The sequence below is a fragment of the Dunckerocampus dactyliophorus genome, chromosome 3 (assembly GCF_027744805.1).
Source record: "Dunckerocampus dactyliophorus isolate RoL2022-P2 chromosome 3, RoL_Ddac_1.1, whole genome shotgun sequence".
Taxonomy (NCBI): domain Eukaryota; kingdom Metazoa; phylum Chordata; class Actinopteri; order Syngnathiformes; family Syngnathidae; genus Dunckerocampus; species Dunckerocampus dactyliophorus.
The window spans coordinates 1,379,202-1,401,847 of NC_072821.1; the positions used below are offsets into that span (position 1 = coordinate 1,379,202).

General features: G+C 48.3%; 3 protein-coding genes across 5 annotated transcripts; 2 read left to right on the forward strand and 1 right to left on the reverse strand.

The window, feature by feature from the left end:
• zdhhc1 (zinc finger DHHC-type containing 1) lies at nt 1-3,868 on the forward strand. The gene is made up of 11 exons (XM_054770502.1): nt 1-543; nt 816-1,035; nt 1,135-1,310; nt 1,691-1,792; nt 1,866-1,990; nt 2,081-2,236; nt 2,353-2,471; nt 2,539-2,624; nt 2,720-2,834; nt 2,906-3,005; nt 3,083-3,868. The coding sequence occupies exons 2-11, from the start codon at nt 817-819 to the stop codon at nt 3,460-3,462; spliced, it is 1,578 nt and encodes a 525-aa protein (XP_054626477.1). The 5' UTR covers nt 1-543; nt 816; the 3' UTR covers nt 3,463-3,868.
• A 669-nt stretch (nt 3,869-4,537) lies between these two features.
• Nucleotides 4,538-8,232, forward strand: tppp3 (tubulin polymerization-promoting protein family member 3). 2 transcript variants are annotated; one of them, XM_054770505.1, is made up of 4 exons: nt 4,538-4,680; nt 6,858-7,055; nt 7,139-7,292; nt 7,378-8,232. In XM_054770505.1, exons 2-4 carry the CDS (start codon nt 6,865-6,867, stop codon nt 7,570-7,572), a joined length of 540 nt encoding a protein of 179 aa, XP_054626480.1. In that variant the 5' UTR covers nt 4,538-4,680; nt 6,858-6,864; the 3' UTR covers nt 7,573-8,232. The 2 variants fall into 2 exon arrangements, with proteins under 2 accessions (XP_054626480.1, XP_054626482.1); XM_054770507.1 differs by lacking the exon at nt 4,538-4,680 and adding an exon at nt 5,204-5,352.
• On the reverse strand, nt 7,926-22,571 carry trpm1a (transient receptor potential cation channel, subfamily M, member 1a). 2 transcript variants are annotated; one of them, XM_054770501.1, is made up of 28 exons: nt 22,379-22,571; nt 19,420-19,496; nt 19,121-19,319; nt 18,556-18,769; nt 18,367-18,491; nt 18,125-18,296; nt 17,747-17,921; nt 17,556-17,679; nt 17,151-17,223; nt 16,969-17,069; nt 15,886-16,059; nt 15,574-15,708; nt 14,653-14,703; nt 14,414-14,554; nt 14,224-14,253; nt 13,852-14,144; nt 13,551-13,779; nt 13,286-13,417; nt 13,071-13,211; nt 12,859-12,987; nt 12,502-12,753; nt 12,188-12,362; nt 11,768-11,788; nt 11,545-11,689; nt 10,492-10,694; nt 10,284-10,416; nt 9,864-10,198; nt 7,926-9,786 (listed from the first exon to the last, which is right to left on the reverse strand). In XM_054770501.1, exons 1-28 carry the CDS (start codon nt 22,463-22,465, stop codon nt 9,287-9,289), a joined length of 4,566 nt encoding a protein of 1,521 aa, XP_054626476.1. In that variant the 5' UTR covers nt 22,466-22,571; the 3' UTR covers nt 7,926-9,286. The 2 variants fall into 2 exon arrangements, with proteins under 2 accessions (XP_054626476.1, XP_054626475.1); XM_054770500.1 differs by having other exon boundaries at nt 12,170-12,362.
• Nucleotides 22,572-22,646: the final 75 nt, after the last annotated feature.

Genomic DNA, 22,646 nt, shown 5'->3' on the forward strand with positions numbered 1-22,646 from the left:
GTTACCATGGAAACACGACACTAGCCTAATAGTGGTTGTAGTAAGCAACAGCTAAACTGAACATGCTAACGGCTAACCGACGAGCTAACGAATTTATCCCATAAATATTTCTAAAGACATTGAATTTTAAAATGTCGCCGTCGAGCGCTGAACTTTGAATGAGCGGTCAGCAGTCTTCAGTCAAGCCCGCTGGCGGTTTTAGTTAGCCTGCTAGCATCGCGTTAGCGGCTCCAAGCTAACGCTCAGAAGGATGCGATGACCGTCTATGCCATTCGCGGGCTCAGTAGGTCCCTGTTGCTGGTTAGCCGCTCGGTGGTTCCGCTGCCGGGATGGACGTGAGCTAGGGATTGTTCCGGCCGCTGCTTCTCTGGACCGGAGCCTGAGAGTTGCGTATCCGCACAGCCATAGAATAAGCAGTAGTTTCGTCTAACACGCCGCGGGCCGGACCCGGTAGGGCTCTACAAGACCCGGCTAAACCGGTGTGAGATGCTGTTGACCGGACAACGGATCCACAAGCTGAGTCCCGCACACGTATGTTGAAAGGTAAAGTAATACGATAGTAGTACCAGATGTGGATAATGAAGTCACTAGTGGGACAGTTCTTTGTTGATTTGTCAGAGTAGTCAGATTAATTATGAATTTTCTTTTTTTTGTATCATCTTTAAAAGTATCAGTAAGTTTTAGTGGTACTGAATGTTTGCATTAAACAAGACACTATGTTTTTATGTTGATCTGAACTAAAGTTTATTTTGTGACTGTGGTGGCAGAGATTCTGTCTTCACCTGAAAGTCAACCCGTGTCATAATTTCCTGTAGGATGGACGCCTGCAGCACCAACCCCAACCGCACGGCACCGGTCGGTGAGGACGGTCCGCAGCCAGCTGATGTGCGGCTCTGCTCTCGAACCAACGGCTGGAGCTGGCCGCCTCATCCCTTCCAGCTGCTGGCTTGGCTGCTCTACGCCTTCTTCGCCATTATGGGCCTCGGCGTCTTTGTGCCCCTGCTGCCCACCCACTGGACCCCCGCAGGCTACATTGTATCCTTCACACAGCTGTTGCTCACATATCAGTGCACAGTAGGTGTGTGTGCGTGCGTGCGTCCACTGGTGTAGAATGCTTCCTGATCCTTGTGTCAGTGCACCAGCATCATGTTTGCTTGCCACTTGTGTGCGCACGTTATGGCTGTGTCTATCGACCCGGCCGACTGCAACGTCAGAGCCAAGAGCCGCAAAGGTCCAGTTCCAGCCTTTGACCGCTCAAAACACGCCCACGTCATTGAGAACTGCCACTGCTACCTGTGCCAGGTGGACGTGTGAGTGCCTTACTCCGTGTCTGTCGCGATGACGATGTGAAACATTTGCGCTGTGACGCACTCGTAAGGAACCCAGTGTTCACAGCAGCAGACAAGCTGCAGTGACAATGATCATGTCAAAAAGAAGGCTGACTTCACTTATTTTTACAGCTGTGTGTATCTGCTGGAAAGCAGGTCAGTGGGTCACAACTGCGAAGGCCTTAAATAATTGAACTTGTGCTCAACATGAGCCTGTCCTGCTCACTGCTGCGTCCTCAGTTGTCTGCTGGTACTACACGTGTTTTAGTCATTCCTTGCAATGACTTGTTAAAGGGAAAGAAGCAGTTTGTTTGGCTATGTTTGTTTGGCGCTAGCTATTGTGTGTGTGTGTGTTTTTTCAGAGGACCAAAGTCAAAGCACTGCAGCGCGTGTAACAAGTGTGTGGCCAACTTCGACCATCACTGCCGCTGGCTCAACAACTGTGTAGGAAGCAGGAACTACAAGTGGGTTTTGTCATGCGTCCTCAGCGTCACATTGTACAAATGCAACACTGTGTGTTTATGCGTGCATGTGCAGGTTGTTCCTGCACAGTGTGGTGTCGGCTCTGCTAGGTGTGTGTCTGGTTCTGGTGGTTTCCCTTTACGTCTTCATTGAATTCTTTTTGGACCCCGCCAAACTCCGTACGGACAAACACTTCTGGGGTGAGATGTGACCTCACGTAAGATGGTGACGCAGCCGGAGAAGACACACGCGAGTTTTTGCTATCAACACACCCTCCTCCTCTCCCGCAGTGCAAAATGAGACGACCGTGTGGTTTGTCTTCCTGCCGCTGGCGCCCGTGCGAGCGGCGTCCGCTGTGATTCCCGTGCTGGCGGCTGTCACCATCACGCTGGCTTTGCTGTCGTCTGTGCTGCTCTGCCACCTCCTCTGCTTCCACATCTACCTCAGTAAGAAGTGTGTGTGTGAAGAAACATTGTACCGAGAAAGTCCACTTTATATCGTATGTATTATCTCGACTATTTGTTCCCTAACCAATTTTGTGTGTGTGTGTGTGCATGTGCAGTGTGGAATAGGCTGAGCACATATGAGTACATTGTGCGTCAGCGCCACCGTCAGGACAACAGACACACACCGACACCAGCAGATTTCAAACAGACGGCCTCTCATTCAGTCGACTTGAAGGTCAGAGGTCACACGACATCATTCCTGTTGCTGAGTTCCTATTCTAAAGCCATGTCCCCCCGAACAGGGTTCAGACCACTCAAGGACGCTGGGCTACACCGACACTCATGTGGGCAAGGAGGAAGTAACCGCTGTCTCTCTACGGGGGGACGAGTAAGACCTCCTCTTCACTCCTCTTTGCTTGGCTGTCATTGGTCATACGGAGACTTCATCAAGCGTCTGTGCGTGTGCGTGCGTGTGTGTTCAAGGTTCATGGCTACTGGTGGAGTGAGAGGTGTGGCCACTCCTGTTCTGGAACTAGAGGCCCCGCCCACTCTCTCTGGAGAACAGAACACAGGAGATCACAAACACAGACACACGCAGGTGGATACACACACACGCATACACACACACACACACAAACTGATCTCAGTTCAACGTGATTGTTCCCACAGAAGAAGAGGAGGAGGAAGCTCAGTAAAGTTCCTGCAGACGTGACCAGAGAAAGTCACTGTCCCGCTTCAGCTCCGCCCCCTGGCGCAGCGCCAGCCACAGGTACGCTGGCGATATTGTTGACCTCACAGGGATCTGTCTGACTTCCCCTGACCCGCCGTCCATCTTTCTTCTTACAGCCGAGTCCTGCAGCCTGTCCACCATGTCCTTCAGCCAACGCCTGCCTTTCCCGGCATTCCCCCTGAGGGCCTCCCTGCCCCCCCTGGCCGCACCCTCTGCGCCCGTCCTGGCCGCCGCCCCACCTGCTGAGTACAACTCAGACTCGGCCGAGTCGTTGGAGGAGATCCCCGTGGCGCTGGCCAAGCTGGGCTCGTCATCCTCTGCGGGAGGCGTCCGAGACAGAGGCGCACTCCCACCTCCCTGCCCCCTGCCCAGGACTAACAGAAAGCCTTCCCCGTCCCGCTACAGTAGGAGCGCCGCGGAGGTGAGCTTCAAGACGCCGTCTGCTCAGTCCCCCTCGGTGTTCGTGAGCCTGGCCAGCGGCGTGACCAGGACGTGAGTCTGGACACTCAACAACGTCTTGGAGGCAGCAATGGTGTGGAGGCACCTTCCCCCCCCTCACCTGCACAACAACCTTTTTCATACACTCTGCTCTTTTACATTTGGGACCAGCTGTGAGCAGGGCGTGTCCCAACAACTGGCTCAAAGATTGCCACAGTAACCCGGCCGACACAGTTGACCTTACTCCTTGTTTCTTACTGTTGCCGCGTCGACGGCACAAATGCACTCGCCTCACGTGCACGTCACTCACCTCCTGTCGAGCGTGAGAATCACTATTTATTCTAAACTTCACCCGTGAATAGTTTGGATGAATGCTCGTTAGCTTAGCATATGTAAACTAAGTATGTATGCTAAGCTAAGGAGGCTTTAATGTCCGTGTCCTCACATCAAATGGAAATAAAATGACATCTTTTATCATTGTTGACTAAAAAGGATCTGTTGGGACTTTGGACCTCCAAAACTTGAGTGAAGCAACTGGGAAATACTTGCTGATGACATCCAAACTAGTTGCAACCGTCAAGCGTGAATGTGGGGTGTGTTTTCACAATCGCCCATCAGGATGTGACATCAACGCAGTTGTTTCGCTTAGCAGCTCCAATGTGATCTACTTAGGGTTTTTTTATTGTGTGTGTGTGTGTTTCTCTTCCCTCCATGATGTGAGGAATGGTTGCCCCAACAACAGGTCATGACAACATCCAAACAGTGTCACTGCAAAGGAGTGGCCTTGTGAAGTATGACACAAACACATGCACAGTGTAGGTTCTGGCAGTGGTCCAGGTCAATCACTGACTCCACTGAGCAGCTGCAGCGTTCACAACAACAAAGCACTGGACTCACAACACTGGTGTCACTACTGTAGCCTGCTTCCTCTCTGCTGGCTCTGCTCATCGTGTGATGATGGAAGTCTGGTCCTGGAGTGGGTCACGTGTCCTGCCCTCGCTGTGAACACGTCAAGTACCTGTTGCGTCACCTTCTCAAATGCTTCTGTTTTGCCATGAAAACAAAAAACCTTTTGACCCCCGACCTCTGCCTCCTTGACTTGGGCGGCGAGAGTCAACGCCAACGTCTCCCGCCTGCATCCTCCCTCCCCGCCCGTGTGATGCTGGACAGGATGTCGCCGTGACAACGGGATAAACAGACGACAACAAACCTTCGGCTCATTTGAGCGGGTGCAAGCGGCAGAAGCAGCAGAAGAGGAGACAGACGAGGCCTCCAGGTAAGACTGCAGAAAGCGAGAGTGTGTGTGTGTGTGGTTTTACCTCAAATTGCAATCAGGGTGTGAGCACAAACTCACAAAAATAACTTTCCTACTAATGTGCATGCAGATGTCACCACATCTAACACGGGAACTGACCAATAAAACAAGCACATTATTTGTCACACAAGTGTGAACGCGCGTGTGTGGATAGCCAATGAGACGCTGAGACAGACGCACGCATGAAAAAGTTGCTAGGTGGTGAAAGAAATGTCATCGTGAAGTCAATGTGGTCATTATTATTAACTTTATATTACAAACACATCTGGGTAAAAAAAAACGGTCACACAACAGTTACTTGACTACGTCAAATAACACGTGCGGCATGACGTCACAATCAGTACGTCGTCGAATGTCATCGTCAAGTCAATGTGGTCACTAACTGCATATTACAAACACGTCTGGGGGGAAAAAACAGTGATGGCAACAAATAACACGTGCGGTATGACGTCACAACCACCGCGTCGCCTCTTGCGGTCAAAATACACGTGACGTCACAGTCAAGTCGTCGTTATCACGTTCGCGTCTAAAAGGCTTCAAAGCGTGCATTTAAGTCATTTTTATGGTGCTTGTAGCCACCTAAGCGCTACATTTAACGCGACCCTTCGCCGGAATTTAGCACTGCACTGAGAGGTAAGCTACATGAAGCTTAAAACGGGGAGAAACATCGCTTACTTTCCTTTTGTGTATTAAATGATACAATATTTAATAGAAACATGCCCGCACATACTTACAATAGTTGGGAAGCACACGTGAGGACGTTATAAAAGTCTTAAGTTATGCAATGTATTAATTTTTTAATTTATTTTTTTTTTAACGTTGAGCAGCAGCTGTCTTGAAAGTTGACTTCGGCTTTCTTCGACTTTCGGAGTGACGAATGTATGGAGGCCTGTTTCCGCCAAGAAAAAAAATCTCAGATAAAAAGTCGAAATTATGAGAAAGTCATAATTGTGAGATGCATAGTCGAACTTGTGTGATGAGAAAGTCATAATAATTATGAGTCTCGAGAGGAAATTGTGCTCAGTTTGTATCTAATAATTTCGACGTTTTATTCATTATGACTTTCTTATGTCATAATTGAGAGTTTTCATCATAATTTTGACTTTTTATCTCATAATTATGACTTTCCTATGTCATAATTATGACTATCATAATTTCGGCTTTTTATCTCATAATTATGACTTTTTTATGCCATAATTATGACTTTCTTTATCTCACAATTTGGACCTCTTATCATAACTGACGCTTTATCTCATAATTATGACTTTCCTATGTCATCTTTTTATCTCATTATTTGGACCTTTTGACATTTTTATCTCGTCATTTCGCCTTTTTTTCATAATTGTGACTTTTGGATGTCATAATTATGACTTTGTATCATAATTTTGACTATTTTTTAATTGACTTTCCTATATCATAATTGACGTTTTAGCTCAATTTTGACTTCTCAATTATGACTTTTCCTATGTCGTATTTCTGACTTTCTGACTTCTAGTAATTTGATGTCATTATTATGACTTTCCTGTCATAATTATGACTTTTTTTTAAATAATAATTTGGACCTTTTATCATAGATGACGCTTTATTTATCTCCTAATTTTGACTTTTTATCTCATTATGACTCTCCTAGGTCATAATTCTGACTTTTATCATAATGTTGACTTTAGATCTCATAATTATGACTTTCCTTTATCATAATTGACGTTTTTCTCAAGATTTTGACTTTTTGTCTCATAAGACTTTCTCATGTCATAATCATGACTTTTTATCACGATTTCAACTTTTTATCTTATAATTATGATTCATCATTGGGACATTTTTTTTCTTTCAGTGGTGGAAATGGGCTTCCATACAAACACAACTGGTGCAGTGTTCAAGTTGTATTCTTTTTTTTGCCTCCGATGAAGTTCTTCTCTCGCAAGAACAACGACAAGTTTTTTGACAGTATACGAGCAGGGGTGCCGCCAGGAATTGTGGGCCCCATGAAAACACATCACATTGGGAAGCTGATACCACCACATCTCTATTTTTTGGAATTGTCCTAACTACCCCCCTATACGTCACTCCCGTATAACGGTATAAATAAAGTTGGCTGTTTTGGAAAAACTAAATGTGTGAAATATTTCTTTCCACTGCAGATCTTCCATGATGGCAAACAGCATGAATGAAGTGGACCTGGGGGAGGTTTTCAGGAAGTTCGCCGTCCACGGCGACACCAAGGCCACCGGGAATGAGCTCAATGGGAAGAACTGGGCCAAGCTCTGCAAAGACTGCAAGATCATTGACGGCAAGAACGTGACAGGCACCGACGTGGACATTGTTTTCTCCAAAGTCAAGTGAGTCCTCCGTGGTGGGCTGCACGGGCCGTGGCGGGCCGCACTGCGCCTCACGGGTCATGTGTTTGTGTGTGTGTGTCAAGGCAGAAGACGTCTCGCGTCATCACCTTTGAGGAGTTCCAGCTGGCGCTGCATGAGTTGGCGCCACAGAGGTTCAAAGGTAAAAGTCACGACGAGGCCCTCCAGTCCATCTTCCGCCTGGTGGCGTCGGGAGCACCCAGCAACGTGAGCGTGACGGTGAGAACATCAAGAGTTGACTACCTCAATGTAAGAGCATCGCCGTTGCTGCACGTCTGCTAACTTTGCCACATGTGTCCGTCAGAAAACATCAAAGGCAGGGGGGGTGGACCGGCTGACCGACACGTCACGCTACACGGGCACGCACAAGGAGCGCTTCGACCAGAGCGGCAGGGGCAAAGGCCGTGAAGGCCGTGAGGATATCGTGACCAACACGGGCTACGTTGCCGCCTACAAGGACGCCGGAACCTACGACACCAAGATGAAGGAGTTCAAGTAAGACGCCGCCCCCTGTTGGCAGGAAGTTGAAGCACTTAGGCCAGGATCGCGCACGCGACATGACCGTGATGCAGCAACTTCCCGTCAGAGGCTGCGTGCACATTTTGCTTTGTAAAACGTCTGGAAACTGCACTTCTTCTGTGTGTATGCGCGCATCTGTGGTGTCCATAAAATGATCACATGTAAGTTTTATTCATCTCACTCTTTCTAATGTGCAAATGTACATCTCCTTCCAATGTTTCATGTCTCTGGTCGCCATGGCGACAACATGAGTTGATAAGTGGCCTCCTGCTCTTCAGAAAATAAAACCTGAATGAAAGAACACAATAGCGTTTGTTGACAAGACAAGACAAAACATTTTATTGATTGTACGCTTTCTCTTTTAACGAGGTAGTTTATTGCTCGTTCAGCATATTTACATCCGTGCAACCTCGACTGAGCGTTAAGCTTCGAAAGTTGCTGCTCTCTTTACCTGTCAGGTGATGAACCTGCCAGATGACATTTCATTGGCTAGCTTTACATTTTTTTCTTTTACAAAGTTAAATGATTATCAAACAGGGTGTTTATAAAAAAAGGATGCATAGATACAGTGGAACCTTGGACTTGCTGTCATTTACGCGTGTCTTTTGATTGGTGATATCATGAGAATGGATGACAATAAAGGATTTTTCAATCTACGGCAGTTTGTTGACATTTTCTTCCATTTGTGGATATTTTATTTTGTTTTCCATAGTCCTGTCTTGATTACAATGACATCTTGGTAGGCTTCCTGTGGCTAACAAGGAATAAATATGTACATTTATTTTGAAGCCCTCCACTGAACAGGAAGTCATTGCACGTCCTAATGCCGTGTAACTAGACAGCAGTGATGTGCAGTCAAGGGAGGCAGGCCAGGTTGTCATAACAAAAACAAAAGATGAATACTTGTCCATTGAACTGTATTATAAATGTATTTTCTGTATGATTCCAATAGTTTTTTAAAAAAATTTTCTTCAATAAAAATCGCTGGTTTGCACATTTCGGCTGAAAAGGATAGTTTAGACATGAAGTTGTATGACATCACCATCAGCAGTGTAGTACATCAACAGAGACTTGCCCCCCACCTGGTCCCCTAAGTCCAGTTCTGATGGAAGAACGTAGTTCCAGGGAGTCACTGGGGTTACACAAGTAAAGAGCTCGGCTTTTCTAAAGAGTAACACATTTGCATCATAAAAAATGCCTCTGAAAAAAACACGTCACAAATTGCTCGGCGTTATATTTGTCTCCCGCCGTATCCCTGCGCAGTCGCCTGTCCATTCTTGTGTATGCAGGAAGCCAAACTCCAAAGCAGAACTACCTGTTTTACTGTGCATATGACAATAAAACTCTTCAATCTTCAATCTTACTTGTGTGACCCCAGCCAGAACCGGACTTAGAGGGGTGCCTCGCCGGCCATGAACCTCACAGTCCGTCACTGCTGTGGCCACGCTGCGTGATGATGGTGACTTAACAATACAACACATGTTGACCAAATTAACTTGTTTTTCATAGAAATGAGCCGTTTGGATGTCAAACTTGATGTCAGAGCGGACCCGTTTTCGTGTAAGAACACGGTGGACCGGGGCTTGACTTGTCCACACAAGACGGGTTGTCCACGGAGCAGGAAGACCAAAGATTTGAATATTTGAAACATTCAAATCCTGTAAAATGATTTTTTGATACGCTTTGCAGTGACGCTAGCTCGAGTGTGCGCCCCCACCTCCCCCAAAGGCAGACACCAAATCGGCGACGCTAGCGGCCGAGCGTGGCGATTCTGCCTTCTGGGTCCTGCTCTTCTTGGGGTTTACGTTGAGGCTTTTGGAGCGCAGCGTCGGGTAGGTCCTGTCCTCGCTGTCCTCCACCGGGTCATCCCCCTCTCCGTTGCCATGGTTGCTATGTACCATCTGTTGGAGGGTGGGGCCACACAAGACGCTGCCTACGGGTCTCTTGTTGGACACGGGTGAGGACAGACATGGCGTGACCTTTGACTTTTCCAGCGGGTAGGAGACCACTGCCTCCAGTCTTGTTTTCTCTGCATGTCCTCCCGCCGTCTCCACGGCGACAGCCTCAGGTGATCTGTGGTCCTGCTCGCAGGGGGAGATAAGGATGCCCACACTGGACAAAGACTGACTTCTGTCCCTCACTTGGTGGATGTCCAGGGTGGAGCCCACCTCCTTGGCGGTCACGTGGGCATCACCTGGACACAGGAAGTGGTGAGCACGTGCTATGGTCAACAGTTGACAGCTTGGAGTCATATCGTGAGACACGTCCTACCTGCGTCCACTTTCCCTTCCTGCCTCTCCGGACTCCCGCCAAGGGAGGTTCTATCCGGGTCAGGCTCCAGCTGGTAGCGGTACAGGCTGCAGCCGTCTGCGCTGTTGATGCTGCCGCGTCGCAGCAGAGCGCCGCCGTCGCATACGGACGAGCCTCTGGAGCGTGAGTGTGCCAGCTCGGCTCGGTCCACGCCGGCCAGCTTCTCCAGGGCGTTCATCATGCGGCCTGAGAACTCCTCCAGCTGGGCCAGACGCAGGTCCACCGTCTGCAGTGACGCTTTCATGGAGTGTTCCCGCTCGTTGACCTCCTCCAGACGCATGAACATGTTCTCCACCCTGGACAGCGCATCCACATGGACGTTTTACACGTTTGTCAGAGGAGGATTGTGATATGCTGACCACGAGCGGAGGGCGGATTCACCTCTCACAGGTGACTTTGATCCTCTCGTTGTTGGACGACTGCTTCTCGTCGTCCTTTTCGCGGAAATATTCGTCCACGCACTGCTCCTCGAACTCGTGAAGACTCTTCAGTTCGTCCGCGCTCAGCAGCAGCTCTGCAAACACGCACGCGGACGTCCGTTTTCACATCGTCACACTCACTGTCAAGCGTGCGTGATGGCGAATCTTACGCAGGCGTCTCTGGCGGTCGTCGCGGTCGCCATCCTGCCGGCGGCGGCAGCGGCAGCACAGCCTCTTGAGGACGATGAAGATGTGTGGGAAGACGATGAGGGGTGGAGGCAGGATGGGTCGGTCGTGGAAGGTCATGATCAGCTGGTAACGCTGGAACTTCCACACCTGGTTTGAGATGGACTTCACCTCGAAGAACGTGTTGCTGTGGATGTACACACACGCGGACTTCAGTGTCCATCAGCTTCTTTTCACTAACTGGAAGTACTCTTTTCCTGCAGAGTCACTACACAGCACTTTTGGACAGGCGGAGGACATTTGGACAAACTGTGAGGACATTTTGACGAGCTGTGAGGACGTTTGGACAACCCGTCAGGACGTTTAGACGAGCTGGGAGGACATTCAGACAAACCAAGGATATTTGAACAAACCGAGGACATTTGGACAAACTGTGAGGACGATTGGACGAACTGATGACATTTGGATAAGCTGAGGACATTTGGACCAACTAAGGACATTTGAACAAACTGTGAGGTAGTTTGGAGAAACTATTTGAACAAACTGTGAGGACATTTTGACCCGCCTTCAGGACATTTGAACAACCTGTCAGGACGTTTGGACAAGTTGTGTTGTCAGTCGGACAGGCTGAGGATATTTGAACAACCTGAGGACATTGGATGGATTAAGCGTGTGAGGACATTTGGACAAATTAAAGACATCTGAACAAACTGCGAGAACATTTTGACAAACTCAGGACATTTGAGCAAGATGCGAGGGCATTTGGACACAATGTGACGATATGTGGACAAACTGAGCACATTTGGACACGATGTGAGGACATCTGGACAGGCTTTGGGGACATTTGGACAAATTGCGGACATCTGAAGAAACTGTGAGGACCACTGGAAAAACTAAGGACATTTGAGCAACCTGTCAGGACGTTTAGACAAGCTGTGAGGACATTTGGACAAACTGAGGATATTTGAGCAAGCTGTGAGGACATTTGGACAAACTTTGAGGACATTTGGACGATAACTGGCCAATGAGTGACCTACTTAAAAACAGCGATGAGCAGGTTGACCAACAGGATGTTTGCCACCAGGAGGTAGCAGGCCATGATGGCGGGAGTCAGCCAGGCTCCGGGTATGCAAGGAGGAAGCTTCTTCCCATCTTCATCGTACATGTTATCTCCACACGGAGCTGAAAACACACACACACGTTGTTAGGACGCTGCTAAACAGTCGTTGCGTGTCATTGTGTTCCTGGAACGCTGCTTACGGTTGATCTCCATGGCGTAAACTGAGTGTCAACACAAAGAACGAAAATGAGGAGTGAGTCAGAGATGATGAAGCAGACGCACAAAAGAAACAACACAAGTGTGATTCTTTGTGGGTGTAAGTGTTGACTTGTCAGGCAGGGAACATGTGCTGCCCCCTGCTGCCTTGGAGTGTTGGTGTTAACTCTGGCTGCGTCTCAAATCAAACACTTCCATCATAACACTTGAATCAATGAAGTACGGAAGTGTGCGAATTGAGACGTAGCCTCTAACTGTGTGAGGGTATGCTTGCGTGTGCGTGTTTGCGTTCAGTCTCTTCATGCCCCAATCATTCCATTTCCAAGTGACAGAACAATGAAAGTGCACACAGTCCAGAACACCGTCGGACTGACCGGAAGTCTTACTATGAACTCGAGTCTTACGGTCTATGGAGTCTGCAAACACCTCGCCGTAGATCATCCAGTACGGCATGTAGAAGATATTCCGAGCCAGGCGCCAAGTGGGCTCCTCGTCCGGATGCAGGATGGCCTGCCGGGCCACACCGAAGCTCATCAGGACCACCAGCATGATGACCACAAAGTACAGCATGTCGATCATCTGCAAACCGCAGCAAAGGCACGTGAACATCCGTGATTGACTTTTACATCTCAACAACTCCAGAATTTCCTTCAGCATTAATGCGCTTTTGTTTTGGACGTTTCCTACAAAACGTCAAAGGTGAGATGCCCGGTCCTACCATCTTCCCAATCATCATGACGTATGGTCCCAGGTACTTGTTGACGCCAAAGATGTCGAGGACGCGGATGTACCAGAAGATGATGTCGACACAGTAGATGACGCGGCCGTAGCCCATGTAGGGCTCGTTCTGCAGCCTCAGCAGCAGCCCCAGCAAGAAGACCCAGATGGCCACCAGATCTGTGATGTTCCAGTAGTCCTCCAACCACACGTTAATCTTCTGCTTCAACTTCCCCGGCTCTGACATCAGGATCTGAGCGCACAGACAACTGTGACGACTCTTTTTCTATTTTGGCGCCGGACGATTGGTCTGGTTTTCAAAGTGTACTTTTCAGAACCAGAACTGGCCCCGCTTTACCTGTCGGACTTTCTCTAGCCCCAGTGTGATGATGTACGAGATGACGATCCACTCCTGGAGGGACGGCCATCGCTCCATCTTGACCAGGATGATGTAGTTGTATAACATGAGGTAGACCAGGTAGGAGATCTGAGGGTCACATGACAGACACGTCACATGGGTACTAGAAGTAAACACTGATGTTACTCCTGAGAGATACAAAGTGGACTTGCAGTGTTGAACCAGAACTTGGTGAAGGGGGCGTTGTAGAACTCATAGATCTTCCTGCCAATGGGAACCCTCTTCCCGCCTTTTTTGTGGTTTTCTTCCTCATCTCCTTTCTTGGACATGGTGTCCATGTTGGAGACGGCGTCCTGGAACAAAGTTACTGTTGCTCAAGGTGGGGAAAAAAGATGGAAGGAAACTGTCGAGCTTCTTCTCGTCCTACTTTGCTGGACTTGTTGTCGTCCTCTTTGCTTTTGCTGCCATCGTTCTCTTTGGAGGAGTGATACGAGGTTTCGTCTCCGATACGGAACTCCAACAGGAGGATTGCGGGAGGGAAAATGATTCCTAAAATCACCTGCAAGAAGACGGAAAGGTGTAAGGAGAACCTGGAAGATGGTGAAGGGACCTGTAGACCAGCTGGTGAGGATGAGTGTTTTTAAAGCAGCTATTAGGCCTCCTGAGAGATGTTTTGACCATGCGATTGTTACCTTGAGGCTGTTGCTCTTGCCCATCCTCAAACATCCCATCCACATGTCGGTGAGCAACATCTGGCTGCACGTGTGGGCGATGAAGTCCCGATGTTTGGCGGCCACTGCCAGCTTCAGACAGGTGGAGTTGCTCCAGTTCTTCAGTTCGTAGGTCAGAAGCTTCATGGCCACCTGCTCGTCGCGTTTGTACGACTGGTCCAGCAGCTCGTAGGCCAGCTGCCCGAACTCTCTGCAAACGCATACCAACATGTGAGGACTCATGGTCGTGTCTGCATTCCCTAATTGTCCAAAGAGGTCTCACTTGGAGTTGTTCTCCAGGTCCTGGTAAATGTCATCCACTAGCTCGCTCTGGGAAGACTCATGGGCCATAGCCTTATAGAGCTTGCAGGCCACCAGAGCTTTGGCCATGGCCTCCTCCCCCCGCTGCCACAGGAACAGCGCCATCTTCTGGCGCTTCATCAGCACGGCCCACACCATCAGCTCATGGAAGGGGTAATGGAAGCGACTGACCTCGGGGTCGTCCACGTCAATGTCTACCTCCTCCTCTTTCTTCTTGTTCTTCTTGCCTTTACCTTTGGGACGGGGCTCGTCATCCTGAAGTCCACCACAGCCTGGGCGTTATCCTCCTCCTTTTCCACCCAACTCCATGGACAGTCTTTGGAATAACACTTACCTCCATTCCCAGCAGTTTCAACGCCTTTGGCTGAAAGGGAAAACATCTCAGGTGAGTTGAACAAGTTCCTTCATCCAAACTATTTCTCATGAAACTCAGTCTGACGACACTCAAAGCCACTATGGAGGAGAAACAGCAAGTTCCGATGCGTCCGCTCTGATGCTTCCGTCATGTTTCTCCTGGTGCTCACCCTCTTCAGGCCGTACAGGTTGTTGTACAGCGTCCTGAAGCTCTTCCTGGTGTAGTTGCAGCGATAAGCTCCGCCCATTAAGAACTCCAGCACTAGCCCGATGTCGATCAAGGTGATCTGGTAGTCTGGAGGGAGGTTCCCCTGGAGAACATGCCATGTAACCAACGCCGCTAAGCTCCTGTGAGTTTCACTCCACTCTTTCCATATTGCAGAGTATTAGTCGAGTCCTGTCAACGCACCTTTTTCACATCTCGCACCACAAAGTGCAGCGTGTTGGGGGGTCCGAGCTTCTGCAGGACGCGAAGACAAACAGCAAGCAGGGCGTTAGGTAAGTTGATGAGGTAAGTCACCGTTGATGTACTACACTGCTGATGTCATGCAACTTCATGTCTAAAAATCCCAACTATGCCTTTAACATTTTGAGCGCAAGAGTGCATTCACGCTGAGAAGTACGGCATGGACCCTTGCCACCCCCACTCATCACCACGAGCTACGTAAGCAAGCGGAGGGACTAACTTGAGTGGTATACGAAGAATATGAAGAAGAATACATTTGCATCACAAAAATGCCTCCTCGAAAAAAAACAGACCTCACAAATCGCTTGTCGTCAAATCGCCTGTCCATTCTCGCTTCAAGTTGGGGTAAGTCACCGTTGGTGTACTACACTGCTGACGGGCATGTCATAGAGCTTCATGTCAAAGATCTGAGCTATCCATTTGGTGTAAGAACAGACATTGAGACCCACGTGTCGGTCACGTGTCACAGCCTTTTGGAGATCATGGAAGCTAAGCTGCTTGTTGGAAAGAGACGATGGAAATCAAAGCTGAAAGCTTTTGTCTCCGCACTGGTTGTCGCAGTAAAAAGCGGGTTAAGTATTAAATATACATATGACATGTTCTGTTATACACTGTAAGGATTTCCTTTTAATGTTTTAATGCTGCTGTAATCTGAATAAAGTTCACATAAAGCACAACTGCTACTGCCATTATTCTATTTATTTCGTTACACAAATAGGAACATATCATACGGTATCCAAACATGCGCTAATATGCAGCTGAGTGAAGCCAACGCACGGCCGGTTCGTGGTAAGTAACAGTTGCCGAAACACGGGACCGCCGTCAAGCGTCCGTGCGCTCACCGTGCGCTCACCGTGCGCTCACCGTGTTGTAGAGCTCCTCCAGACGAGGGATGGTGAGGAAGTGATGGATGTTGACGCCGTTCTCAATGAGAAGTTTCACAAAGTCCACTCTGTCTAAGACCAGCGCGTCCATCATGGCCTGCTCCAAGGAGTTGACCTGCGCAAAATGGCCGTTTCAGCATGTTGCAGTCTGGTAACGTGCACCGTTTCACACCGTACAGTAGAAGTGAGCAAGTTTAATAGGTTAAAGAAGTCAATTATGAAAGTAGTTGCTTGCTGTTTGTATACATGAGTTATGAATGGTTGTATTCCCTCCACTTTGTGTTTGTTCTACCCAGCTGAGCAACTCCAGCTTCCTGGGGTCCGTCTCTTCGGGTGGTTCTGGTTTGCTTTTGCCTCCTTTTCCTTTCTTTCCTCGTGCTTTTCCTTTAGCGGCTGCAGGTGCCGCTGCTGCCGCCGCCCGCTGGACCGCTGCCGGACTTTTAGGACGCTCGCTGAGCTTGACCGGCTGAACACAAACATGGAAGACAGCACACGCATTTAATGATTACGATCACGATAATGGGATAGTAATAGGGATGATAATAGTCATGATAATGATATCATGGTCATGAAACGGTAATGGACAATAATGATGATAATCAGGATTATGATATCATGATAATGCTAACAACAGTGATGATGATGAGGATGAGAAGGACAATAATAATAAGAGTGGTAATAATAATGATAATGATCATTAGAATAAAAATGATCACGATCTAATGATATCACAATAATGATAATAATAGTGATAACATAATAATGAGTGTGATGGCAATGACAACAATGATAAGAATGAGAGGGATAATGATCATAATGAAAATGATATCACAATAACGATGATGGCAATGACAATGATGATGAGAAGGATAATACGAATGATTATCATTCTAAAAATGATATCACATTAATGATAATGTAGTGGTAATGATAACATGATGATGATGTTGATAATGATACTGCTAATAGTAATGAGATGATTATAGTAATGAGGATGGTATCATGATAATGGTAATGATAATAAGGATAATGATGATAATGGCCATTATTATAGTAATGGTAATGTGATATCATTGATATCGATAATGATAATAATCATGTAATGATTATTGCCATCATAACATGTATCATTAGCCTGGGGGCCATTCTTGGGCCGCAGCTAGTTTTTTTAATTGGCCCTCAGCATATTCTAAAATTCAATTCTTATTATTGATAGAAGATATGACACCAACTAAGAAGTGGATGTTTTGTTCAGATAGCCTAGCATGAATTCACCCACACTGGATTGCTTTTAAATGTATTGAAAGTGTCCTCCCCCCCGCATCCTTCAAGTATAACTGGGGGCGGAGCCAGGAAGTAGTGTCTGGGAACTCACAGGCCAGTGATGTCCATACACAAAGATCTGATTACGAGCGATGTCCACTCGATTCCACGCCAGCGCCAAACTCAGCTGGTCACACGCCGACGCGTTTGTACCTGTAGTCACATGTTATCGTGTGAGAGCGGGGGGCGGGGTAAGCTAACCAAGACCAGCAGATGATGGGGGGGGTTTTCCACCTTTGAGCAGCGCGGTCAGGATGGACATCTCAATGTCCTGCTGGCCCTCAGAACCCATCCGGAACACTGTAATCTGCAACACGACAGCATCACACGTGTGTCACGGCAACAACTTCCTGACTGTGTTTCTATGCTGATTCTGTGTTAGCTAATGCATTGCCAGGAAAGCACACAACTTCAGGAAGCATATCGGCTCGGCCACAACAAAGACATCATTGCAATTGGCTGTCATCGACCTTATCTTTTGCAGTGCATTGTGGGATTAAAGTCACACGAGAGTCCATTAGGAGCAGGTTGAAGGTCAAAGATGTGCACGGGGTGGGGGGATGATACTGCTTTCGACGGACACAGATGGCGACAAAGTGGACAGCAGCATTTATTGATGGAAAACAAATGACGTCCTACCAGAGCTTTTTTCTTCATGCACTCCATCACCATGAGAAAGATCTGCTGGGCCTGACTGCGTCCGTAGTTGAAGGTCTTCTGGATGGTCACCAGCAGCTGCTCTTTCACGCCCTCGCTCACCAAGCTGCGGGCCACGTGACGCCAATAAGTGGCTCGTCACCATCACGGCAAGACCCATCAGACCCACTCACCCGTCCTCTTTGCAGTATCTGTGGGCGAAGGAAATGATGTCGGAGGCCCGGCCGCTGCCGTCGCACACCACCACGGGGACCGGGGGCTCCTCCTTGAGGCTCTCCAACACAATGGAGATCACGTTGGGACCGCCCTCCAGGATCAGACACACCACGGGGACCCCCTGACCCAGACCTGCGGCACAGAGAGCCCACCTGGGTGATGCCCACCGTGCCCGGCCCGCAAGCACACCGTACCAGAGTTCTTCTTCTGCAGTAGGCGTGACGGCTGAGCCCCCCCTTTGCTGTCCCCGCCTGGCACGTGGCTCTAGGCGTCGGATGACAAAGGGAAGGCCGGCGATCACATGATCACTATGGGCTGCTGGTCACATGACTCACGCGTGTTGATCTTCTGCAGGGCGATGTGTTTCTCCAGCTGCCGGCGCAGTCGGACCTCGGCGCCGTACTTGCCGCTGGTGCCGTTGTCGGCCAGGATGAAGTGGGAGTGGCTACTGTTTACAACCGACAGCTTGCTGAGAGGGTTGGCCATCGTCTGATAGGGCCGGGACACCTGAAGTGGGCGGAGCAAGCTGAGTCACGTGTTAGACAGAACCAATGGGGGCGCTTCTGTCTTGTCTTACATCTCTCCCGATGAGGTCCTCCTTGTTCTCAATGATGCCCCACGGAGCGATGCCGATGGCACACACTTTGCCACGGGACTTGGACGAGTGGTCTTTCAAAGCATCACCAACATGGCGGATCACGCCTGTAACACAGCCGAGACGCAGTCAGAACCCCGCTGCACCCGAGCGATGCTGAGGGTCCAGTACCAGTACTGACGCCCCCCGTGAAGATCCACGCTCCTGTGGTGACGGCGGCTTTAATGAGGCCCCGCCCAAACACCTGCCGCAGCTTGGGGGGCAGCTCAAAGTTCTGGAGGCCTCCGTGGACCGAGATGAGCAGCGTGGGAAGCTCCAGCTGCCATTCCTTCACCATCAGGTGCAGCAAGGAGTCCGCCTTCGAGTCGTACGACACGCGGATGTACTGCAGGGCACAGAGGGGCGTGGTCAGTAGGGGGTGGGTGGATCGATTCCAATATCTATTGTATCGATACCTAGGGTAGTATCAGTTTTGGATTGATGCTGTTGTGTTTTGTTGTTGATATTGTTGCATTTACTTTTGCTGTTGCTTTTGTTTGGTTAGGAAATTACCATTCATTATAAAAATTATGTTTTATTCATGGATCATCAAAAGCAGAATTACAAAATCCTTCAAGGATCTTTAAAATTTTCAAGTCAAAAGATTCAGTTGGTATCCGATTTATGCCAAAATTTGCAGTACGGTACAGTGTGTGTGTGTGTGTGTGGGGGTGTGTGTGCGCACGCGTGTGTGTACCATGGCCTTGTTGGCGTGTCCTCCTTCCTGGAACTCAAGGACGCCATAAGCATCAGTAGGCGTGGCCCGGGTGTGCTTGAGGGCGGTCCAGCGTTCAGTGGCCTGGACCTCCAGCAGAACCAGCGGAGCCGCCTCCTCTTCCTCCCGGCACCCTGTTGGGACCGCCGTGTGTTGCGCCACCAACTGACCACAGCTGCACCTGCAGAAGGCGGGGCCACAGGCACATGATCACATGATTCTTTTTACATCATTTAGAAGCTTTCCAAAGGAAGGAAGGAATGAGGAAGGAAGTTGCTCACCTGCTGGCGTCTTTCCCTGGGATGATCTGGATGCATTCTCTCTTCTGGAAGGTTTTCTCAATCCAGGCTCTCTGAAGCTGAAACATGTGGTTTATACATGCAAAACATAGACACTACACAACATAATAAATACTTTATCATACATTGTTGACCTTATTTCGGCGCGGGGGTCTGTTGCGGGGTCCATAGGTGTAATACTGAAAGGCTAATGAGGGACATAGCGCCACCTATGCTGAAAATAATAATAATATGCTGCATTTACTGTATCCTATCGGATGCCCACTGAATGCTACATGTGGCGTATGTACAGCAGTGCTGTGTATGTACCGTACATTAAGACAGTGTACAGTTTGCTGCCATGGCAACAAGGTCCAAACAGTGAAATTCACTGTCTTTAAAAATGAATGTGCCGTCACAAGTCCTGCTGGTGCAACACGTGTGTGTGTGTGTGTGTGTGTGTGCATGTGTGTTTACGAATCTGACTAATTAGTGGAAGAGTGAAGCTTTCATTTCTTGATGGTCACAATCCTCTTACACAATAATCATAAAAAAATAATCCCTGCTCAGCTTTTAAATCACTGATAATGTTTCATTGTTCTTACACACACACACACACACACACACACACACACATACAGTCACATTCCACTCTGCGTGATGGGGGATTAACGTGCATGTCACTTGGGCCTCGTTTACATTGTCTTGATCACGACATCAACCTGCCGTCACCTTCCGACTAGCATCCTCACACACACAAACAGTCCATCCACCTCACATGTGTGGTGTACCAAGACCATTAGACCAATTGGATGGCATGATTCTTGCGCAGGTGTGCCTTAGGTTGGCCGCCATTCATCCACGACTACCACCGCATGTTGCAGCATAATAATAATGCACAGCCCCATGTTGCGAGGATCTGTACATGTCACCTCTTGTTCATGTTTGGGACGCTCTGGATCAGCGTCCACGATATTTGAGGCAACAGATGCTGATCGGTTTTCCGTGACAGGTATTGTGCATTTTGGAGTGGCCTTTTATTGTGGCCAACCGAAGGCACACCTGCGTACCAATCACGTTATCGACTCAGCATCGTTCCTGTGAAGTGGATGAATTATGAGGATTCGAACGCTCCACCAAATCGTGACACGTAGAAAAAGTTTCACGCTTCAGTTTAGCTCATGAAAAATGGAAGCAAAAGCAAAAGTGTTGCCTTGAGTGTACGTTTAGGGACAGCATACCTGTATAGTGTATCCTATGTATGGAAGTAGCTATAGGAGTAGTAGTACAAGAAGAAGAAGAAAACCTGATGCCAATCAAACACTGACTACCTGTTAACCACAAACATGCTGACATGTTGTTTTCTGCACATGTGCTGGCCATCAATTAACCAAAAGCCTTTCTGACACGTCTCCTATAGTCCGCAGGAAGTCCTCGCTCAGTCACACCAACTTATCTTCGAGGACTCTTCGCCCGTCTCTGAGGACCTCAACTTGTCTCTCCAGAAAACCACAAGTCGTTCCTAAGGACCTGTCGTGTGTGAGGAGGACGGCGTCCATCCAGTCTTGACGTCCAGAGAGGTTTGTGGCGGGGTTGGCTTACGAGAGTGCGACACTGGTGCTACGGATGCCAGATGGTTCAGGTGTGCGAGAGTGCGTCGGCAAACCTCACTCCCCGACGCTTTAAAGAGTCGCGCTGGACATTGAATCGACGGGTCCGCCTTGAGGCTTCAGCTTCGGCTAACGCGCTCAATCTGCGAACCGCTGGGCTGGCTGGACAAGGTGGGTTACAACCGCATTATAAGACATGACATAGGAGTCTCATGTGTGTCGTCCACTGGACAGTGGTGTCTTTTGTTGGGACCAGTCGCCCCAGATTGGTTTCTTCTAACAGCTGTGAAATGAGTGTAGGTGTCTCAAGGACAGTTTACGATTGAATTCAAACAGGAGTAGATATAAACAGCTTTGGAAGGAGCGAAGAGCTGCCAACAAAGGTTTAGCGAAGTCCAAACGATCTCAGAAGAAGAACCCAGTTCAGCTTTCTTTTATAACTTCTGTCAGAGAGGGGGTCCAATTGGTGTGAGCTTCCCTTTTTTTTAAAATCAGAATCACAATCAGCTTTATTGGCCGAGTATGCTTACACAAACAAGGAATTTGACTCTCTTTAAATTAGCTCTCAATATACATGTCAACACTTAAAAGAATAAAATAATAACTCCAAAGTAGGGTTAGGATGTGCAAAAGAGATATAAATAATATAATAATTAACATTATTATAATAAATAATAATCCTTAAATCATTTTAATAATATTACATCATAATTATTAATATAATAATAAAATCATTGCATTGTTAGGATGTTAACCGCTCGAGATTAAAATGGTGGCATATCTACAAAGTATGTGTGTGTGTGTGTGTGTGTGTGTGTGTGTGTGTGCAAGAGAACAGAGTATGTTTGGTGGCCTCGTGGTCGTGCGTCATGTTTCTGCTGTCAACAAGCCTTCAAAAGTCGTGTTCAAAGCAGAGGGAACATGTTCCATTCCTAACGGTCCCCCTATTGGCCGAGTCATGGCGGAGGCGTGAATGTAAGTTAGTCTTGGCTTAGCTTACGTTCCTTTCAGCCAACTGTGATACATTCAGGGACCAACTGAAGGTATTAGCCTGATGACATAACCCAGAGGTTTCCAAAGTGTGGCCCGGGGGCCATTTCTGGACTTCAGCTCGTTTTTGTTGGCCCTCTGTATATTGTAAAAATAAAAACTATTCATTATGAATGATATCGATTATTCGATTTTAGACTAATAAAACACAAAGCTAACATGTGGATGTTTTGTTCAGATACATTGACATTCCTTTTTGTGACACCGCTGATGTAAACATCCGATAGCTAAAAGCTCCAAAAGCTCAAAGAATGACAAGACAAATCCTCACACGATTAATCAATCCCTAAAAAGTGACTCACCCTCTGAGATCCAGACGAGGCGCTGCGTTTGAGGGACGAGCGCTTGAAGGAGCCATTAGTTCCTCTCCTCCCTCTGCTGTCCATCATGAGACATTCAGCTGTCCCTCGTCTTCATCCTTCTGCTTTATGTCCCCTCCGCTCCCGCTCGAGAGTCCCCCTGCTCATTCAAACTTGCGCCCCCGTGTTGCATCCGGCCGTCTCTGACTGGGACGGGACTCTCCAGTGCACTTGTCTTTGTAATCAGGATTAGCGGACGCGGCCGAGGACG

Excerpts from the sequence above, each read along its gene's own strand:
- zdhhc1 (XM_054770502.1), top strand. The coding sequence starts at position 817 with ATGGACGCCTGCAGCACCAACCCCAACCGCACGGCACCGGTCGGTGAG. Across the intron at positions 1,036-1,134 it reads GGACCCCCGCAGGCTACATT|TGCACCAGCATCATGTTTGC; the intron begins GTATCCTTCACA and ends TCCTTGTGTCAG. Across the intron at positions 1,793-1,865 it reads GTAGGAAGCAGGAACTACAA|GTTGTTCCTGCACAGTGTGG; the intron begins GTGGGTTTTGTC and ends GTGCATGTGCAG.
- tppp3 (XM_054770505.1), top strand. The coding sequence starts at position 6,865 with ATGATGGCAAACAGCATGAATGAAGTGGACCTGGGGGAGGTTTTCAGG. Across the intron at positions 7,056-7,138 it reads ATTGTTTTCTCCAAAGTCAA|GCAGAAGACGTCTCGCGTCA; the intron begins GTGAGTCCTCCG and ends GTGTGTGTCAAG. Across the intron at positions 7,293-7,377 it reads CCAGCAACGTGAGCGTGACG|AAAACATCAAAGGCAGGGGG; the intron begins GTGAGAACATCA and ends TGTGTCCGTCAG.
- trpm1a (XM_054770500.1), bottom strand. The coding sequence starts at position 22,465 with ATGATGGACAGCAGAGGGAGGAGAGGAACTAATGGCTCCTTCAAGCGC. Across the intron at positions 13,418-13,550 it reads GCAAGAGCAACAGCCTCAAG|GTGATTTTAGGAATCATTTT; the intron begins GTAACAATCGCA and ends GTCTTCTTGCAG. Across the intron at positions 10,199-10,283 it reads ATCAAAGTCACCTGTGAGAG|GGTGGAGAACATGTTCATGC; the intron begins GTGAATCCGCCC and ends TGCGCTGTCCAG.